This window comes from Cariama cristata, unplaced genomic scaffold, assembly GCF_000690535.1.
Source record: "Cariama cristata isolate BGI_N322 unplaced genomic scaffold, ASM69053v1 scaffold3570, whole genome shotgun sequence".
Taxonomy (NCBI): domain Eukaryota; kingdom Metazoa; phylum Chordata; class Aves; order Cariamiformes; family Cariamidae; genus Cariama; species Cariama cristata.
Window position 1 is genome coordinate 33,376 of NW_009595081.1, and position 21,711 is coordinate 55,086.

The window sequence follows — 21,711 nt, forward strand, 5'->3', positions numbered from 1 at the left end:
GGAAAATCCTGCAGTCAGAGAGACTGCTTTTCCCACTTCTCAGGAGGTCCAAAGAAGATGGAGAAACCCCCAGACTCCCTGGTGAAGGTCCATACGTAGGAGGAGAGACTCAACTGAAAGTATTTTGTCTATCCAACCTTGACAAGAAACCTCACTGCATTGCCAGTTCTGTCTGTTTCAGCTCATGAAATTCTCTTTAAACATTGCCTCAAATGCAACAACAGACCAAGATGGGTATGTCCAAGAGTAGTCACCATCCCCAAACACACGCAAAAATGCCATCACGGGACTAGGAAAGCCTGGCTGCAGCTCCCCACAAAAACTATTGCAGCCTTCAACTTGTGCAATGGCACAAAATAGATCTTAACTAACATTCGGAAGCAGACAGACACTTCTCTCGGCCACCATGCAGGGTGGCTGGCAGCCTCCCGGAGGGAAGCTTGAGGGATATTTGGTTGCAGGAATAATTTCGGCAGTTCCAGGTTAACTGATTCCCTCTGTGAGTTTGTGCTGCCACGCACCAACCACGCCAGCTGCCATCCCACGCTCACCAAACTGGGAAAAGGCTGCTCAGTGCAACTGGAACTTAGCGTCAGTAACGTACACTCCTTAAAAAAAAGGAACACACTTCAGTACAATATACGGTAACCTATAGTTCAAAGAAAACCAGCAATTCCTATAGTTTTCTAGTCATTCTGTCGCTCTGCTCCCACAGAAATCACTCATCCACATCAGGTAGGAATTCAAAGCAGCTCGCCTCTTGCAAAATGTTGACATCTGATTCATCAGCACCCAAGCCCCAGGGCACAAGCGGGATAGGGGACACCCGTCTGGGCTCCCCTTTCAGGCCCATTCTCAGCCCCACAAAGGTCCAGTCGTGTCCTCGCAGGTGCCAACTTCCTTCCTTAAGTCAGGGTTTTGCCTACATAGCTCAGTACAAGCCTATCCCACATCGTGTTTAAAAAACAAATTAGCTAAACCAGTGAAAAATCCCTAACGAGGACACATTTCTATGAGTTTACGCAGCTTTATCTTAATTAACAAACTTTGTAGCTCCGAGCTAAGCGGAGGAATGGTACCGTAACTGCACATAGCGGTACCCTGCAGAAGGGTGGGAGCTGGGGACGATGTCTCAACAAGGAGCAATGTGGTTCAGCAAATGCGACATAGGATGAATTCTTTCAGCAGACAGCAGGTGGTGATCCAAGATCACGGCACTGGAACGCCAAGAGCGAACACCAGAAACACACACAAAGGCCTCCTACTTCCATAAAACTGTCAAAGATCAGTCTATTTTGTGAAGGGCTGGTTTTGTTCTGCTCATTAGAGAAACGGGTGTAATTACAGGGATATGAAAGGAACCTTACAGACTTGCAGCTCCAGATCCCTTCTATATTGGTAAACTATAATATGCATAGATATTAAAGCATAACGAACCAAATAAAAATTATAATCCTGCTAAAGCTAAACTGGCACAATTTCTGTATAGACATTTCCATGCAAACTGCCACGAGGTAAATGGCCTGTGCTGTCCATAAACCTACTGTGAGTCATAAGCATCACAGAAAGGTGCAGAGAAATGCTACAGCACATAAACATCAAATAATCTCTTAAATATGCCTTTCAAGTCTGGTAACCCCCAAATCATTGGGATAGATGTGAGTATATGCTTATTAGTGGAATGAGGTTTCTAATAGATATGCTTTCACTGAATTCATTTTATGAAACCTTGAAGCAACTGACTGGTAGCTAACGGAGGCAATTAACCAGTTTGTTCCAGGCTAGGACTGTTTGCTCTCTGCGCTAACCTAATTCCTTTCCTAAACGGTAAAAATGTTTGTACCTCGGATCTGAAGAGCATGGCACGACCGTTCGACCTGGAGCTGCTGCCTGCCCTTGGCTCTTCGCATGAAAGGGATCCTTGTGAGCGAGGGGGATGCGGGGACCGCGCCATCCCTCCTCCGACCCAGGTCACAGCCTCCTGTCGCGGAGGCAAACGTGACACGCAGCTCCGGCAGAAGAGGCCAAGGACCGCTCCTGGGCTGTGTGCAGACAAGAGAGAAAGGGCCTACCATACAATGCTGCTGCCCAGGAACAAGGGAATAATAATAATAATATTAAGGAACGTGGGCTGAAGGTTTTTTATTCCTTCTTCTCACAGCTGAACACAAATTAAGGTTGCTGTAGCAGGCTCCCCTTCCCAGCCCCTTCCTCCCAGGGCTCCTCCAGCAGAAGCCCCGGTGGGACTCGTGCTCTCGGCCACAGCTCTGGAGGGGCTCTGGTCGGAGCTGCCGCCGTCCCACCTCCAGCTGTGCAACCCTGCCCGCTCTCCCCTGCCAGCCACCGCACTCTGTCCTCCCTCCGCTGAGCTGTTTCAGCACATATCCCAGGAAAAAAGCAACTCGCTTTTTATTGCCAGGTTAGTTTTGTTCTTGGTTAAGAGTGCTGAAATGGCTTGGCAAGGAGTTGGAGGAGAATTAGAGCCAGAAAGGAGAGGGAGTGGAAAAGCTGGGGAAGGCAGGGCCATGGGCACCAGCACTTGGACGAGCTCAGGCTGCTGGGGAGCAGCAGTCTCCAGCACACATTAACCCTCTCCCCAGGCAATCCCACAATTTGCCTGCTGATAACAAACATATCAGCAAGGAATTTCTTCGCAAATGGGAATGGATACAAAGCAGCGTGAGGGATGCTCTAAGACCCACCAGGAACTTGAGCATTATCCCTTCCAGAAAACCATGAGCTGAGGCATGATGCCAGAGATAAACCCCAGCCTACACCGGCAGCTCTCACAGCACATGGAACCTAAGTCCCGATTTTAAAAATTGTTCTTTCGCTCTTTACAGCCATGAAGATACTCAACCGCAAGGCAAAGTGATGTACAGGATGATGAAGTGATGGCTTTCCAACTCCCCAGTCATGCCAAAACATTGACTTGGTCATACGAACCCTGCAGCTGCCCACCAACACCATACAAGCTGTTTACCCCAAAACACAGTAGTAACACTTTCTCTGTCATGGCCATTTCATTACACATCAGCTTCTGAACAAGAAGAGTGGGTAAAATGCCTACAGAAAGGAAGTTTGGAGCTGAAAAGGATATATATAAATGATGTAACCATCTCGTATTCTTCATCTTTATACCAACCTGTTCCTGGATTCAGAGGGGTATGTGACCCTAACCTGGCACCCACAGACCACACTACCAAGGCATTTCTGTTACTCCAGAGAGCAAGATTTGCATGTCTGTCCTTCTGGCCACCCAGACCGATAAAAATCAACACTTTTTCTTGATGTGGGTTGATCATAAAAGCACCTTGCAGAGGATCACAGTAATACGAGGTTTTGTATTTCATCTGCACATCTGGAGCTTGACCTTCATTTGATCTATGACACATTGAGGTAACAGAAAAGGATGCTGGATTTTGATTCTACCACCATGGGCACAAGAACAATTCCTCCTGCATCCTCCCAAAAGCAATGCTCTGCCTATAGGTAGTTTTGCAAAAGTTTGGTGGAATTTTAGGCTAGTTTCGTTAAAACAGAGGAAAGTTTATATGTATGCATTCTTTTTTTGAATTTCAATCAGATGTAATTATTTGAAGGAAACGCTTTTTGCATTGGGTCAACAAGCCTAAAACAAGCTGATCTTCCACCATAAAAAAAAGGGAGGGGGGAGGAGAAAAAAAAAAAATGCCTGCACTCAAGCTTGCACCTAGCTAACCATTTAAAGGCATGTTTTCTTCAACTTCCTGGTGCAAGCTTGCACTAGATTATCTAATCTTGCCCTTCCTTCTCCCAGATATGTAAAGCAAGGGAAGAACAAGTTATCTTCCAATATACACCCTATCATTCCAGGCCACCAAAAACTGTTCAGTAAAATAAAACAGCTGGCCCTTTTTTTTTTTTTAAATGCATTTAAGAACTTTATGGAGAAGAAGTTCGAGCCCCTCTTTTGTAGGAAAGGATGAAAGAAAATTATAGTCTTATCTTACTGTTATACACAGGAAGCACTCACTCATCCCCATGCTGTCATTATTTCCAGCAATGGTCAACTTTTGCTCTATCCCAATGCACAAACGCAGGCTCTCAGTGCTGAACGCATACACGCTTAATTAAGAAGCCCCTGGGCAACCTGAAAAGAGGCTTCCTGTTGGATACAGCCAAAGCTTTAGAGTAACACAACATTAACAAGGCCCAGAGCCACATCTACTTACCAGCCTGAAATATACCTTCCAGATTTTAAACAAGCACTGATTTTCTGCTCCTGAAATCTACGTTATTGCCCGTTCCCCAAAAAATAGTTAAATGTTACTGGCACAAAGGCATCCCAACAAACGCTTTCAATCAATTCACGCTCTCTGGGGTTGATTAGAAAGAGAGAATTGTGCTTCAAGAGACGACATCAAGGTCTCAACATCTGTTTCCATTCCATATTAGGAATGAAACCACCTCCGAGAATTATTGGGGAGAAGTGGGTGGGGGTGTGGAACAAAGGAAAAAGTCACCAGGATGGATACGTCCTCAGTAGCAAAGCCAGCAAGCAGGAGAAAGGCTCAGGCTCAATTTTTTTGTTCCAGATTGGGCCTTTAGCACCTACCCTGGCTGTGTTCTTCCCACCTCTGCAATATTCCAACTGAATATTTTCCACTTCACATTCACAGTCAAACGTTCTTGGGAAAAAAAATTTCCATAAGACGACTAGCTTTCAACAAATCAGTATGAAAATAAAGTCTCAAAATATTATGAATCTAGTCATATGTTAATCCAGTGGGCACCCAGAGTGGCAGAAGGATCTCACAGACAAATGAGATTACTTTACTGTGGGGCGAAGAGGGTTAAGTTTCTTCTTTTGGACCAGAATTCAAATGAATCATAGCTAAGAAACAGTGTGCTGCAGATGTGTGGCGTATGTCTAATCCAAGCTAACTGCGATTAGCTTTTCAGCAGATTAGCAAACTGATCACACTCACAGTTGCATGACTGCAGATCCTCACGGAGGGAGGCAGCAGGAACCAGAGGCTGGGGCGGGGAGCGTGGTAACTGCTCTTTCAGGAGCGGTCCACGGTCGCATCAGGGCACCTTGGCAGTCATGTACACGGCTCTAAGATGGCACAGATGACCTGCCTGTGTGTTGGTTTTCTGCCTTACTCCTGACCGCTAACCAGTGGTTCCTGGTGCTGCTCAGTAAAAAAGGGCTGCAGAACATGGAAATACACCAGGGAAGAAAATCCCATCTGGTCCCATGGTAACTCTTGACCAGGCTGTCAGGGTAGTGTCACTGCTACTGTCACCTCAGCTAATTCTGCAATCAGATTTGCTCACTTCAGACGGCTTTGTTTCAAGGAAGACAGTAGCTCTCCAGGTGATGCATTTCTAAAAACCAGTATCTGCTTCTCCAACCTCAATCTGGTACCAGAGCCGGACTGATACGCAATTTTTCATCCCATGTCCCTGCTCTGCAAATGGACTATCGCCCTGTATCTGCAAATACATCACCAAATCTCAGTGAGTGTGGAGAGTTATTCCTGCAACCTCAAGAATTCAAACTGCTTTCCTGAATGTTTAAATCCTCCTGAAGCTCATTCAGCCCCTTAGAAAGATTTGTATCTACTTTAGTCACGGGAATTTTTCAAAGCCCTTACTATGTGACGCAGCTATCTGTAATAGACTCTTCCAGATCTCTATATATATCCAACGCTCTTCTAGGAAGGATTTTGAAGATCACTTTTGGCATCAGGCCTCCCTGTCCCCCTCTCCTCTGCTGCAAGGGGAATGAGCTGAAGGCAGTACTGAGCTGTGCAGAGGTGCTGCTCTGAGTTGACTTGGTTCCTGGAAGATGGACAAACCTCAAAGTCCCCTCTGGCAGCTTCACTTGTCTGGCACTTAAACAGGCCCCTTCAATTCCCCCCCATTTCAGCGGCCAGCAGGAAAGTCCTCCCGCCTGCCTGCATTAATCCCAGCACCTCACAGGGAAAAAGCAACCCTGGCTCCGCTGCCAGCGCAGGAGGAAGGGAGAAAGCACCAGGAAAGGGAGAGCACATCTGGAATCAATTGGAGAGCGCTGAATGCCTCGGAAAGAACTGCAGAGCTGGCAGAAACCATAGCGAGGAGCCACGCGTTCAGACGTGACTATGGAGCAAAGGTGGGGGACAAGACGCATACAGCATACTTAAAACACAAAACCAGAGCTCCTCTTGGGGCTCTTTTTTTTAATGCAAGCAGCTAAACGTCTCAGTCCTGTCATATTTTCACTGCCACTGGCCTATCATGGGTACGGTCAGAATTCAGTACAGAAGATAGGGGATGAGATGCACACAGCCCCAGCTGAGGCAAACGGGATTTACCTGTGACTCGAGTACCAGAGCTCAGTAACACAGCAGCAATATTATATCCAGCAATATTATCTCTCAGGGTGTGGGGTGGAAGAAATCTGTGACTGTATTGGCATAGGCTTGAGAACAGAAATTTGACGGTTTAAAAACGCAGATTTCTTCCCACAGTTACTTTCCATTCCAGCAATGCATTCTCCAATCTCCTGCTACTCATTTGTTCCAAGAGTTTTCCATTTCCATGGAAGCCTCCACTACGTGTCCTGGAAAGCAGAGGTTCTGGAAAGGAGTAGAGGGCTGTGGAGACGCAACTCACCAGTGCAGCAGTCTGGTACAAAGACTGACTATTCGGATGTATTATCAACAACTAGGATGCGGGAAGCATTGCTACCTTGGTATGTGGCCTTGGCCAGATGAAAAATAAGACACGTGCTTCCACATACGAATTGTAAAAAGGGAATTAAAAAACTCAAAAGGAAACACGAAAGAGCTGTAAAAATGACCACGAGATTGGAAAAGGCCACAGGGCTACACACTGAAAAACTTGAAAAGCCCAGTCTATTTCACTTAAAATTTAAAAAGAAAAAATTAAGTGGCAACTGATTATTCTGTGAAAGTATATTAATGGTAAGGAAAAAAAAAGTAGGCACTAATAATATTTAATCTAATGAACAAAGGCATCAAGAAAACCAATAGCCAGAAGCTGAGTCTGATAAATTCAGCTCTGGTAAAAGACACCATTTTATTTTGTTTACTGATTTCTAAATGACACTCATTAAATCAGTTGGTAAGGAGGACTCAAGTCCTTTCCATTTCTTTATGCCTTCGTCCTGAAAACATTATGTCATTCAAAACAGAGGTACCCAAGTGAGATGTAATGGCCTACAACACACATACGGCCAGAATAGATGCTCTAAAGCCAGATCTATAGGGCAATATTCTGGAAAGCTAAGAAGAGCTGGTGAAAGTCGATGCACATAAATTAAAGCAGATTAAACTAAGCAGCAGATACATTTATAAGTAAAATTACTTCACCTTATGGAGAGGAACAAGCTATTGAGAAGTATAGGTGCAGTTTCATGTACCACCTAATATGATAAACTACCAACTGGCCTCAGAAGCAGTGGCTCTGCTTCCCTTCCCCGGCTGTCAGGAGATCTAGTCATGCCATGGCCATAGCCAGAGAATTAATCCAAACAATAGTCATTTGTTTGGTCATAAACTGAACTGTCTGGCTTTATATCTGCCTAAGCACGATGCCCAACACAGTGAGGAGGCTGAACATATGGCCGGGGCAGAGAGACCAGGGGGACTACTCTTCTCACAGCAACCCATAGTTATGCTACATTAAGCGCAACTTGAAAAATGCACCTGAAAGCCACTTCATCCCAGAACAAGAGGTTAGCATATGTTATTGCCACTACCTGCTTCGCTCGTGCTTAACTTTCAGAGGGTCCCCACGTAAGCCAGCATAAAGCTAGTTTATACACAGTGAACTTGTCAAGTATCTCGGGAAAGGTTTCCCCTTTGTTACAAAATCCTTTTAAAGCTTCTTTCCCCCAGGCCTTCCAGCTAACGTATGTTTACCAAATTCCAGCTGTAACCATGAACAAGCATAGACTTCTCCCCTACACAGGCCACCTGCACGGCTCAAAGGTGAAGTTCAAGGTCAGCAGCACATTTGCCCAGCTTGCAGATGGCTCCTCCTGGGCTGGGTATCATTATCGTAGCTCCTGCAGCCCCTGTGCTCCGCAGCATCTTTGGAAGCACACTGCTCTCCCTTGTCACCCCTGCATCAATGCCTTGGTCGCATAAAACATGGGTGGGTTTAACAGCAGCAATATACCAAATAGTCACATTAAACTATTGCATTAAAAGTTGGACTTCCAGTAATAACTGCTCTATTTTACTGAAGCTAAATCGATAAACCTTAAAAGCTAAATTGATATAAGAGCATCTCATTTTGGTGGCATGCCTGTCAGCATCTGCAGCTCCATTAATATGTTATTGCATGAGCTCCAGAGAAATTTACCCCTCCATAATTCCCAGCAGATCTCTACCTTCCACAGCCAAGTGCATTAAAGGTCCTTTTTTTCCCCCTTCCTTGCTCTGTTTCTCTGCTCACACCTACAGAAAGACAAGAAAACAGGCTACGCAAAACTTAAACCCTTTCAGCCAGTCGGTCTCCCCTTCTGTACATCCCCTCTCACGCACACAGTGTCAGGCTAAACAAAGCCACTCGCTCCAGGATACAGGCCTGGAAAAAAAGCATTAGCATCTGGCAACCAAGAGCAGCACCCCAGCATACAAGCCTGAGAGCAAACACAAGTCTCTGGCACGAAGAGGAAACACCAAGATGTACGCCTGACTGCTCCTGTCAATCTTTCAGTGGGGGAATGCCCGATTTTTTTTTTTTAAATATATTTTTATCATATTACTGAAAGGAAATGCCAGGGACTGCTGCAGCCCCTGTCCCTTGAGGCTCTGCTGCTGCCATCAGGCTGTGCTGCCTTTGCAGCGATGAATATTTAAACAGGGCAATAAATATTTCAGAGCACATTCATCCCGATGAGAAGTCTACTAGCATAAGAGAGATGAGACAACCATGCAGGGCCGGGGCCGCTCTCTGTTCTGCCCCTCCAGCTCCCGCACCGCCTGAAAGCCCTCTTGCCCTCCAGCCCTCAACAGGCACCCGAGAGCCTCAAATATTCATGAGCACGGCTCCGGTTACTTTCCAAACAAGCAAAAACACCGTGGAAAAAGTAAAAAGGTGTTCTGCTTTCCAGAGAGGTGCGGAACACAGCTACCGCATGCTTCTCTTTCACCTCTTCTGGGGCTTCTGGCTTTTGGGTGTAGTGCTCACACTCGGGGAGAAAATAATTTGCAGTAAGACCCCACAGGGCCTTAAGTCTTTTAATATTGCACCTTGGAAGAACAAAAAAAAGACTGTCAAACCCAAAAAGTTTGACCAGTGCCTAGTTGAGTAAGAAAGCATGAAAGCCTGTCTCTTTCCCCCACAACTCCCTCCCTTAATTTCAGCGGTGCATTTCTTGGTTGCTAGCAGCTCTGCTGGGCTCTCTGTGGGATGCTAACAGATGTACACAGTTTGGCCAGCACTCGCACGAATAAAATCAGCTAGAAAACAGGTTTAGGACATAACAGAAAATGCATTCATTTACTCAGCTGTCATCTGCCTGTCATTCATGTACCGGGGGTTATTTTGACTTTCATAGTGCTAAAAGCTTGGGTTTTCAACTAGGAGCTTAGCTATGCTCTCACCTATAAAGAAACTTTTTTCTTTTTTTTAAAGACAATCTCAGGGGGTAATTAAAATTTCGTAGTAAATTTTGAAGGAAATCAAAATCACATACAAGACAGTTGTACAGGATCCACTTTATAGGGCCATGAAACCCACAGCCATGCTCAGAACTGGACTTTCATACCAGCTCCCACTGTGTATCTCACTAGACTCGAAAGACATAAGACAGTTGCTGGTCACACAATATATGGAGAAGCCTTCAGAAAACAGTTAAGCCTACTCTGAGTGAAGGGAAGCCAAAAAGAGACCCTCACAAAGAGCAGTCAGCAGCCAAAGGGTTATCCCAAGTGACAGGCACAAGCCAGCCTGCCCCGGCTAACTGAGCTGCACCAGGGCATCTTCTTTCCAGGTAAAGGCTGTAATTAATAAATAGTAAGGCATCTCTGCCTTTCCTGGTGCACATGCTTGAAAAGATGATGGTAACTAAACTGCAATCTCAATGTGTCATACACTCTCAAAGATGCCTCTCGGACGGTGCAAGGAGAAGATGCTCCTCGTACCTGGATCCCGGCCCAGCTTAAGGTACAAGCCGGGCACCAAATGGTTCAGCCCTGTCACGGCTTGGGCACAGCAGGGTGTGTGCAAGGGCATGTGACAACTCAGCAAGGTCTGCAGATGCACAATCTTGGATTAAACTGCTAAATTCCCCTGCAGACTCATTTCAGCTGTTTTTAGACCTTTGAAGGGGAACAGCCAGGTCTTCGCTATGCACAGAAAGGGTCCTGAAGCACATCAAGAGCGAGCTTCCTACCACAAGCCAGAGCTCCTGCTATTTCATCCATGGTCCTCATGGTCAAAGGAAGAGACCAAGAGAGCATCCGAGTGCTGCACAGCCTGCTTGGAATGGTCGGTTTCCTTTTAGTGAAATTCCCTCTCATACTCTTGCTCTACGGCACAAATTGGCTCCACAGTGAAGTACTGAACTGTCAAACAGCAAAATCTCTTTCCAGATAGCATTTCAAGGAAGAGCAGCTGCCTACTGAATAGGTGGATCAATAACCTGCCACTGCCCTCCGTCCCTTCTGACCAAAGGCTCCTGGAAAAGCAGCAGCATCCATCCCTCCTTCAAGACTGGCCATCAGCCACGCCACCAAAAAGAGGCTGTTTACATTAAAAATATAAAATAGCAATCACAGCAGTGTAGTTCAGAGAGCGACAACAATCCCGCTGCTTTGCCAGCGGCAAGTCTTGGGATTTTACATCTCTGATCCTAATCACCACCCCAACTGTCCTTCATTTATCACTAAAACTAAAGGATTCAGTCAGAAGTCAGACCTAACCTGGCACAAAAAACACCTTGCACTTTCCTATCCTATTAACAGACCTCATACACAGAGGAAGCAAAATATCCTGGAAGATGAGCTCACCAAGTAATTTAGAGCAGAAGCCACCATTTTGCAGCAGACATCAAAATAATGAGTACCCCTCTGCTGACTGTGCAGCTCCGTGTTATTCCCATGATGGGCCACATAGCCAGCAGCACGCTAACATGGAAAAAAACGGCATCTGATCCCAGTCAAGAATGAAAAGAAAATGTTTGTGACAATACAAAAAGTGTTAGGAAAGAAAACAACATTTAATCCTGTGGCTCCTGAGGACCTCTCATGACTCAGAAAATAAATGCAAACAGATGAAAAAGTTAATTTGGATCATATCAGCCTCACTGGCACGCAAAGGGCACAGCAGGCACCCTGGGGACAGGGAGGGAAAGATTTGCCTTAGATCAGGTTACTATCACTGCCAGCTGACCTAAAACACCACAAGATTTCAGCAGACTCTGCCAGTTCTTCTAATTTTCAAAGGTGCAATCACCTCCTTTAAGAGATGAGATGTGTGAAACACGTAACACTAACTGAGGTCAGGGAGGAAGGAGATCCTGCAGCACAAGTACGTAAGTGGCCACGATGATAATCCTCATTGCTTTGGAACGAGCACGATTAACTGAAAACAAGAAGAAAGCAGAAGTTAATTGTTCCTTTGAAGATGTAAAAGTTTCGATCCGAAGCAATGAGGACATAAGGAACCGGACTAGTTTCTTATCAGTCTGAAGCTAGTGCATGGAACAGACAGTTGCTCTGTCCTACAAACATGGTCTTTCAAAACAGATGTCCCTCTGCAACCCAACACACACTTGGCTTGGGAAGATGGAGACGCAGCTTGCCGGATGGGCTCTACGCAGTCATCCCCCAGATGGACCAGCACAGCCCACAGACATACTTCATCACTGTCAAACCTGCGAAATGTTCTTCAGCACAAGCCCTCGGCACTTGGCTTTAACTTCATCTTGTTTGAAGGGATCTGAACTGCCCCGCTGCGCTGGAAGCAAAGGGTAGGCAACACGGAGAACCTACAGGACCAGCCCAGGTGCCAAATGTAAGAACAAATCAGTGCTCTGTAACCTGTTTTTCTGTTCTGGGCAATCCTTTCCAACTTCATGCATCCAGGCTGGTAAAACTCATCACAAACTAAGCATTGCTTGTGTCCTATTAAATTTTTCGGAAGAGTTAATGTTTAAAAGTGGTCAATGACAGCATGAGGAGTAGCCCACAGCAGCCAACGTATTAATTGTTACCTGAAGTCCCTTTGCTTTGATAGGTCTTCAGAATGCACTAGAAGATTCACAGGAAGACCGATACATATGAAAAGTTTCCTTTAAATCATTTAAGAATAAAACTGCTCTTATAGGTTTCCCTCGCATGTCCAGGATGTAAAGTCTTTCCAGAATCCCAGAATTTTGCACCACAGGGTACAAGGGATCACCTGCATTTTTATAGCTGCGGTCAACCTTTGTTGATCAGAGAGGGAATGGTTTGAGCAACTGCTTCTAGCTTTATGCCCCGCTTCTGCTGGTATTACCAACATCACACCTAATTAACAGACTCATCTCCACGCACTTCAGCGAGAGCGGGCATTAACGTACCCAACCTCACACCGGTGCAGATGAGCAACTCCCACAGGCACAGTAACCCCCTGGAGAAATTTGGGATGGACACAGGTGAGGGCAATTCCCAAACCGTTTCACAGCTGGATTGGCTGCAGGAGGCCTGGCCCCACGCTCACACCCTTCTGCTAGGATTGCCAGGAGAGTGGCCATGAGGCTCATCACAGCTTTGCATTTAAATCGTGTCAAACAAACATGGTTCTTTCCTGCCACCAGCTTCTTTTCTCCTAGATTTAGGCCAGATAGTATCTCAGAATAATCGTATGGTGACACACAGACCCTCGCAGCTAACCTAGAGGCCTACTACACTTTTGAAACCCACTACAGTCCTCTATAAACCCTCGAGGAGAATGAAATTTATCTTCCTTTATGCTCCTCCAAAATATTAAGAAATTCCTATTACTCAGCTCTAGCTATTCTTCTTCTCTGCATTACAAATAACATAGCTCAGAGTTTCCTACCCACCCAGTACAAAAAAAAAAAAAACCCAAACCACCACTTTGGCTTTCTGGATACTTCTGCTTTAAGCAGAGGTCTGGCTGGGAGATGCGTTCTTGGCCACGTGGCTGAGCTGCCGGGCAGGACCCCAGCCACGCATCACGCAGGGAGGCTCGGAGCTGGCAGGCACGGACCCCAACGGAGAAGCTCAAGTCTGCAGCCCCTGGTGCAGCTTTCTCCTGACTTCTGTGCCACGCTTGCAATAATTCCTGCAGCTCATTGTCAAAACCAATTATGAGTATTCCTAACATCACCAAGAAAAAAAAAAAAGTCCTGAGAAATAACACTTGAGCTGGAAGGGACAGTAATGTCATTGCCTCTCTTACCTCCTCACAGCAGGGCTTGTTTCAGGAGGATCTTCATTTTCTCTGTGGTCAAAATTGCCACTGGGCTGCTCAAAGCTAGTTTCAGACTCGATGGAAAGCATGGCTCAGGGATCTTTAATCTGATTTAGCCCGATTTATTTGGATTCATCTCACTGAAGACGACAAGACATTTAGAAGTCTTGCTTTCTGATGCAGCATCGAGACCTCCACAGTGTTTTTTCTAACTTTCTGAAGTCCATGTTACCAGATAAATTCATTCTCACACCCCTTGCAGTATTTTGACCAAAAGAAGCTTTGAAGATCTAGTCTCTCAAAAGATTTCTCTTAGGATGAAGGTTTACAACCAGCTTTGGATGACCTAAATTCTTTCTGCCACCAAGAGGGTCAGACCCTCCTTGACTACACCTCTTCGTCAGTCACACTGAGCATATGCTCGTTCGCAGTCTGTCACCCATGACCCTGTGAAGGACACCTGGAGCAGGGAACTGTCCCAAGCTCTCACCACAGCCTCCAGTCATCGCCTTCCTCGTTTCTCATCACACTACATTCTTTACCAGAGATTAGTTCCATCACATAGTCTAAAGTGACCCCCAAAAAACATCAACACCACCCCCACAAACCAAACCAAATTTATATAAAAGGGACTCCTAGACCCCTTCCCACCGCTTCGAGACAGAAGAGGGTTTCATGCCCGAACAGGGTGGAGGCAGACCACAGAATGGTTTTGCAAAGCAAATGTAGCAACATTGAACGGCTTCATCACACACACAAAGAAAAGCAAGGGGAAAAGTTAAAGCAAACAAACGCACGTTAAATATTTGAACACTAGGTAAAGCTAATGTATCACAATACGTTACAGTCCAACCAGTCGATTAATTCACTAATTTCACCAAATTACCAAGCTCTTCCTCCTCCACCTCCTGATTCAGGCTGGAAGGATCCTTCCTAAGATAACAGAGATCTAAAACTCTGCCTGGTGAAACTCTGAAATCCTTCCCCCTGCTGCCCTATTTATCTCAACCACATTTTACAAAGCAGGAAGGGACACACGCTGGAAAACAAAAGCCTTTCTTACTCCTGCTCCCTAATATTCCTAAGTACTTTGCATAATTGTTCAGTTTTGATAACCTCCTTTCATATGCTGCAACAGCAAAAAAAAAAACCTACAAAGAACAACAAATCAAATTAAGGCTTTCAATCTTCATGGAGCGTACGTGAGACAAAGGAGGACTAGTACTATCCAAGAAATCCAAACTCCTCTCCAAGGCATTTTTAAATCAGTCTTTTAAAGTAATTTAAAGCAGGTTTTGCTACTAGGACTGGAGGGAGAGCATAGGCTTCAGATAAGGAGCTTCAGAGAGACCCTATAGGTGATATGCACTGCATAGGTCAAACTCTGATTATCTAAATCTTGGTTAATCAAAAGCAATTATCTGAAAGTCAAATATGCCCTCCAAGTCAGATAGCTCGGCGAGACCAGGACTTATAAAGCACACAGAAATCCTAAACTCCACAGGACCACAACTGCAGAGACTATGAATTTTAAGCAGGATAACCAGGAGGACAGTTCAGAGGGTTTTAACCGTGCTCAAGACTCCCAGCCCGAGGGCAGTCTTCAGAAGCAGATAGCAGATTACCCCCACAATTACTCGGACATTTTTGGTGTCTCCATGCACCCTCAGATTACAGGCTACTTGCAGTGCAATTTCAGTTAGGTATTTACAGACTACTCAGGGTGAAAGTCTCCATTACATGCAGCGCTGGTAGAGCCAGGCTGGCTGATACTGCCCATTGCAAGACCCCGTTTTCAGTTGTTTACAATTCTGAGAAACCACTCGAACTGACATTTTTTTCATGTTATCTGCATTTGATTTGGGGCTTGGAAATTTTGTTTTGTTACTTCAGCTGTATCAATCCAACCTGAGAAAAAAGTAGGGGGAATATTTTGTCTTATGATTTGGGGGGGGGTGGGGGGGTGGGAATGGGGACCCAAACCCACACCACGCATTTTGAAAAGCCTACGAGGACTTCATATTTAACAGAAAAATTTGCGTTTCAGGAATCTGTATTTAGCAGATGGATGGCAGAGATGAGACAGGAGAGGTCATGCAGAGATAGAAGAGAGGGGAAAAAGTGCCTACTAGTGTGCACTCCCCAAAAGCCACCAAAATCTGACCAACATTATAACAAAACTAGAGAACACTACAGTGCCTGTCTTACATTTTATCAACTAAATCTGCTAGTAAAGCCATATATCATGGTCCAAAAAAGGCTAAAAACAAGGAAAAAAATTCCAGTATGCAAAACCTGCTGAAAAGAACCAATCCGTTCTTCATATTTATCATGGAAAACAAACGGTGGCAACAAGCTTTATGTTAAATATTAGGAAAGACTTAGCAGTGCTCAGAAAGGAAAGGACTTGGATTTTTTCAGGCTGGCAGTGGCATTGCAAATGTTTTTAGGGTAGTTTACTCGTCATCAGGAATGGTTTAGACATAGTTCATTCTAACAGGAAAGACACGCTCTTGAAGGTGGCTGGCAGTGCCACTTGCACCCCATTTTCTGTGATTTCATGCTCTCATTCAGGGCTCATCCACAGCTTCACAGGAGATACCGGCCATGTCAGATCCAGGTCTGGAGACCAATGACAGCAGGGAGACGGCCCATCTCCCGTACTTTGCGCCGTCCCCTTTGGAGGGATCAAGTAACATGGAGTAGCAGTTACCCACCTCAAATCCAAAAAACCCAAGAAATAGATCTGGAAGTGTAGCGGGAGGAAAGTCAATTGGGACAAGAAGTCTGAGTGCCAACAGGACAGACCTAGCGATGGCAGGGGAAAAGGGATAGATCAGACAAGTCTGACTGCAATAGGAGCAGAAAAGGCAAACTAAATGAGGAATGAAAGGAGTGGGTGGAGAAGTTAAAAAAGCATATGACAAGGAGACTGTAGTGAGGACAGGGAGGTGGAGGAGAAGCAGAGAAAGAATAAGCAGGCCTAAAAATCAGCTGAGAAAGAATTGAAACGATCAAGGTAAGTCGTGTGCTGAAACAGGATGACATGTAACTGGAGAGGAATGGAGCCAGGGACAGCACAGACATGGACCTGCATGGGACAAGCTACTGACCAAGGATCATGAGGAGAGAGTGAGAGGAAGAAGATCCATCCACCCATCCATGATGGATGGCAGAGGTGAGACAGGAGAGGTCATGCAGGGATGAAAGAGAGGGGAGAAAGTGCCTACTAGTGTACACTGCCAAACCCTAAACCAGAGCCTAATATTGCGAAAAGTCACCATTCCCCCTGCTGTCAGCAAATTTACAAAACCAACTGGCAAACATAGATCAAGCTGGCCTGCACAGAAAATGACAGCTAATTACACATTCAGTGTAAGTGGCAGAGGTCTGTGGGATGCATTTGGGATGGTCAACCCTGCTACTGATACTTGCAGAGGTCATTGTGGTGCCACATATACTGGAGCTGATGGGGACGGGTGGAGGGTTGTCTAGTTCTTCTTTCCTTTCTTGTGGAAAAAAATAGCATGCAATCATGTGATTAAAGACTATCATAAATAGGCACAGAAATAAAGAGAACAAATGAAGGTTTCTTTCCCAACTTAAAATATGGAAATGCCCCGGAATTAAAGTGCCTTCCCATTACCACCTTGAGAACTCTCAATTCAGTTTGTGAATAATATTGCTCAACGGACAGTTTTGCAAAGAAAAAAAAAATCAGATCTTTTAAACAAAGCACACTGTAGAACAGGCCCAGTATTTGTCCTATTTTCCTTTATATAGGCAAAGCGCACTATTTTTTCAAAAAGCTTTCAGTTGAGCATTAATTGCTCTAGCTTTTGTGAACCCTACAAAACAAGCCTATACATCTCCAGCCCTCACTGGTCATAGCACAACCTCCAGGAGCACCCACCCTGCACAGCACAGGATCACAACTAACTCTACAGGAGCGCATCAAAATACTTTTGGTAGGAAAGTTAACATTTCTCTACTTTGATTCCAGGGAACATGTCAGATAGGATGTAGTCTGGTATTCTTCCTTTTAAATAATATTTGAGAGCAGACTGAGGCAAATTAACCACCTCCTCCCTGCCACTTAGACCTCCAAGGGATGCCTGTTAGTGAATTCTGTGACTCTGCAGCTGGGAGACAATTAGCTTAAGGAACTCATTGCAAAGGGCAGCTAACTGCACACATCAGCTGCTGAAAATGTATCTACAACAGGAACATTAAGTATTCTACCTGAAGCAACTACTCAGACCAGAATCCAGCTCTAAAAAACATCAGCCCCCTGCCCACATTGCAGCCCCCTTTCGTACCAGCGTTAGAATTTTATAGTAGAAGGCTGGTCAATACTAATTAAGTGCAACTGAGCCATCATGAATTAATAACCTGCAGGGAAAGTCGTTGCTGGTTTTAAGGGCTTCCCTCCTTCTCAACCTTCAACTTTTAGTATTTTTTGGTAGCTCGCTACAACCTTTTCACTAATCCAGATACTTCACAAATTAATACTTCTTAAAATAACAATAAGACAGTATGTCAATTTTACACAGCCTTGTCATCTGACTATTACAGCGTGTACCGTGGCAAACTTGGGCATCCTCATTTCTCAATTCCCAGGTACCCGGGGATAGTTACCTAGTCACCTGCAGAAGAAATGCATTAGGGAGCAGCGAGGTTATTTCTAGGACGAGGACTTAAGGAAATGGCACTGCTGTATCAAGTTCCCTTTTACATCGCCATCCTGCCTAGGCAACACTGAATGCAGCTTCTGCCATCCCAAGGCTGCTCTGCAAGCGCCTACAGCAGTCCGCTTCTACTGCAACGCATCTGAAAGTGCTCAGCAAAAGTGGTAAAGAGAAAAGGATTTTAAAAAAACAAAAACAAAAAACACACACTCACCGGGTTCTGACAGGCCCTATTGATTTTTAAGCCCTTAAGAATAAGCCCTTCTCAACCAGCAGTTAAAGCTCTAAGTATCACAACAGTTACAAGACACAACCCACAGGCCCAACTCAACCAACTGTGTCCTTACATCAGGGAAAGCGAGCTGCAGATCCACCTTTCAATTCCCGGGGAGATTCTCCTGGAAAAGCGACTGGCCAGGATTCCTCTCACACAAACCTCTGCTGCTGACATGGTGTCTGCGCTGCTAAAACAAAGTCCTACAACAAACAGTAGAAGGGAAGCAAAAACTAGGGGATAGGCATAGGCACAGAGTCAGGTACCACGTAAGTAAGCACCGCTTTTCCAACCGCAAAGAAAGGGGAAGAGCACAAGGCTGTGGACAGAGAAGAGAGCAATCCCCTTCAGATAGCTCATGCAAGTTTTCAAGAGTAACACCAAACTGAGGAGCAAACAGCAAGGACACTTGGCCTGAAAGGAAAGAGAGATGCAATCCTCAAAGCAAGGAAAGAGGCCAGGGGAGTAGCAGTAGCTCATGAGAGAAGACAGAGAGAAAAAAAAGGGAGTCTTCTACTACACATTTTTAAAAAAAAAAAAAAAGCAAGCTTTATCTAACTATTTCTTTTAGGGGGGCAGGGGAATCCTGCAGCATCCAGCTTGCCTGGAGGGGGAACAGATCCTACAGCAGACGTAATGGGACGGGAGGGGTGAGGCTGTTCTGGGACTCAGTCTCCCTTGCAGACAGTTCAAACAAAGGAGAACGGTCTCCTATAATGGGATGCATTGTACATTTTTAGCTAGCACAAGGTGGCTGTCGTGACAGTGCTCCCCGTCTCCTGTCTTCCCGCCCCCCCCTCCAAATACGCACCCCCTGCATGATCCCAACATGGAGCACAGACAAAGATCCGTTTTATCACACCCTCACTGTAATGGGAGGTAGAGAAAGATAGGGAAAGGGAATGAGGCAGAGGAACGAACAGGAGACAGAGAGGCCTTTAATGAGTCAGCCGCTGCTCTGATTTAAATAAGATCTCCATTTAAGGAGCTCTGCGTTTGTTGGGGTTTTTTTAATTAAAAAAAAAAAATCACTGACTAAGCAAGCAACTTTTGGCTGCACAAGGCTGTCTCGCAGCTACAAACGGGGTCTGGGAGGGAAAGGGTTATGGAAGGGGGAAGGGAAAGGGAAGAAAACCTCTGGAAAAAATGAGGCTGCTTGCTGGTTCATTTTAACAAGGACATAAATTAGTCTCAAAGCCACAAACGCCATCACCTCCCTGAGCCCTGGGCAGAGCGTAGCAAGTCAAACACGTGCCAAGATAAACGGCGCTGGCTGGAGCCTCCGAGGGGTGCTGGGGGGGACAGGAGGGGGCACACTGGCAGGCAGGGCAGCAAAGATGCTTCGAATGGTGCCACAAAATGGAGACTGGTGATCCTCCAGCTGCACAAAAGGGGACCTTTAGATGTTCCTGCCTACACCCACATCAAAAGCTGGGAACTCAAGACAGAGAAAGAGGAAAAACGGGGTGCTGCAGTCGGAAAAATCGCAGCTCTCCCTGGTCTGGCTTTAATTACCACAAGCAACCCTTCCTCCTCCTCCTCATCTTGGAAGAAGGCCCGCCGGCAGGCAGCAGCCCAGGTGAAAGGCTCCATCGCCGGCAGCAGGGAGGGGAGCAGACAATGGCGGGGGGGGGTTTCATTACAAAGGCATACATCCATCCATACATACACGCAGACACACATGCTCGCTCGGCACTGCCGGCTGCCACATGGGCTGGCGGGACTCCTTAAGGAGGCAGCAGCTCCCTTCCCACTCTCCGAGATGCTCGACACCTTCCCCCTCTCCCAGCCCTGATGGGAAACAGATTCGGAGGAAAACGCCAGCAAGGCACTGGGCTGTCCAAGAAAGGGAGGGCTTTGTGCTCCACGCAAGCCAGCAACCTCGCCATGCACCACACAGAGAAAAAGCCTTTTAGCATATAATTCCCATCCACGGAAGACTCTCTTTTATCTGCAATTAGCACATGATGTACTGGGCCTCGTTTAACACTCATTTTCACTGATTTAGGATTAAGGGGGATAAGACTACGGTACTTTCTGTTAATTAATCTGAGCTCTTGCTCTCATTAGCAATTTCGGTTTCCTCGTTTTCAAGCACGTTTCTACCTTCCAGCATCTCTCATTTCTTCCCATCACTTTTCCTAATCTTCCCACCCCACATACTCCCGTTTATTTTGTTTTACCATCCCCTCACGCCTATACAGAAGCTGATCTCCCAAATTTCCAAGGAAGATGGGCGAGCTTGCTCCCTAAAACACAACAGAGCGCAGACCAGGCAGGCAACGTTGTCTGGAGACTGAACCAAACAAAGCAAGAGACTGTAGCAATGCTGAATTCATTCAGTGGCAATTACCAGCTTAACATACCAACAACATTTACTTTTCATAAATGAGACAGAGTCCCAATGAATAAGTTCACAGGTTGCGAGTAAGGACATCATACTGCTTCAAACAGCACTGCAGAATGAGAATAACGTGGCTGGGGATATTGTCTTGGATGTGCCACACTCCTTCAGCCCCATACTTGGCCAAACCTGCAGTAAAGTGCTGCTAAGGATCAGCCAAGCAAGCCAAACGCTCCCCCTGCGCGAAGCAGCACTACGCTATGGCTGAACTCACCTTCGCTGTCTTCCTCAACTCTGCATACAAGGGCTATCCGTCGTTCATTTGGAGACCCCAACTGAGACACAGTCCGAGCTCTCCTCCCCTACTGGTTAATTTAGTATGCATCCTCTTCAGCATCAGCACGTAAATATGCACCGCAAATCCTGAAAACCTATCCTAGATAGTACACACTCTTAAGACAGTCATAATTCAAGGTCAAGCAACACTAATAACGCATGGTCTTGATGCCTCCTTTCCCACGTCAGTAAATTGGCTATTTCTGTGGAAGACAGATTTCCCTGATGTATATTGGGATATCCCGAACCTTTAAATGAGTTTATACTCTCCCCTGTTTCAGCCAGTGCTCCAGCAGAACCCCATCCTTCCCAGCTCCGCACATCTCCAAGCCAGCCGGCTCGTGCTTCGTGGTGCTCGGTCCTAGGCACGCACAAACTACACACTCTTGTGTACTGGTGACCCAGGCACCTTTCTGCACCGCACAGACACAGGCTACGTGCGTAATGGTTGTGGCCGAGAGCACATTGCAATACAAGGCTGTGCAGAACAACTCTCTGAAATGCGCACACGCCAACCTGCAGCTTAGGGGCACACACCTCCATCTAACTGGGCACACTCTGAGCACACAGCAATACCCAAATGGACCCTGACTGCAGAGAGACAGCTTTTCAGCATCATTCGCTAAACTAAATATAGGTACAGA

At 45.9% G+C, this 21,711-nt stretch overlaps 1 protein-coding gene across 1 annotated transcript in view; it reads right to left on the reverse strand.

Annotated features, from left to right (window-relative positions):
* Positions 1–13,514, reverse strand: part of LOC104161868 (RNA binding protein fox-1 homolog 2-like) — a 41,829-nt gene extending 28,315 nt beyond the window's left edge. The window contains exons 1-2 of the mRNA XM_009700445.1: positions 13,414–13,514; positions 9,137–9,254 (exon numbers count right to left, since the gene is read on the reverse strand). Coding sequence (XP_009698747.1) covers positions 9,137–9,254; positions 13,414–13,514 — 219 coding nt within the window. The remainder of the gene's footprint in view (positions 1–9,136; positions 9,255–13,413) is intronic.
* Between the last annotated feature and the right edge of the window lie 8,197 nt (positions 13,515–21,711).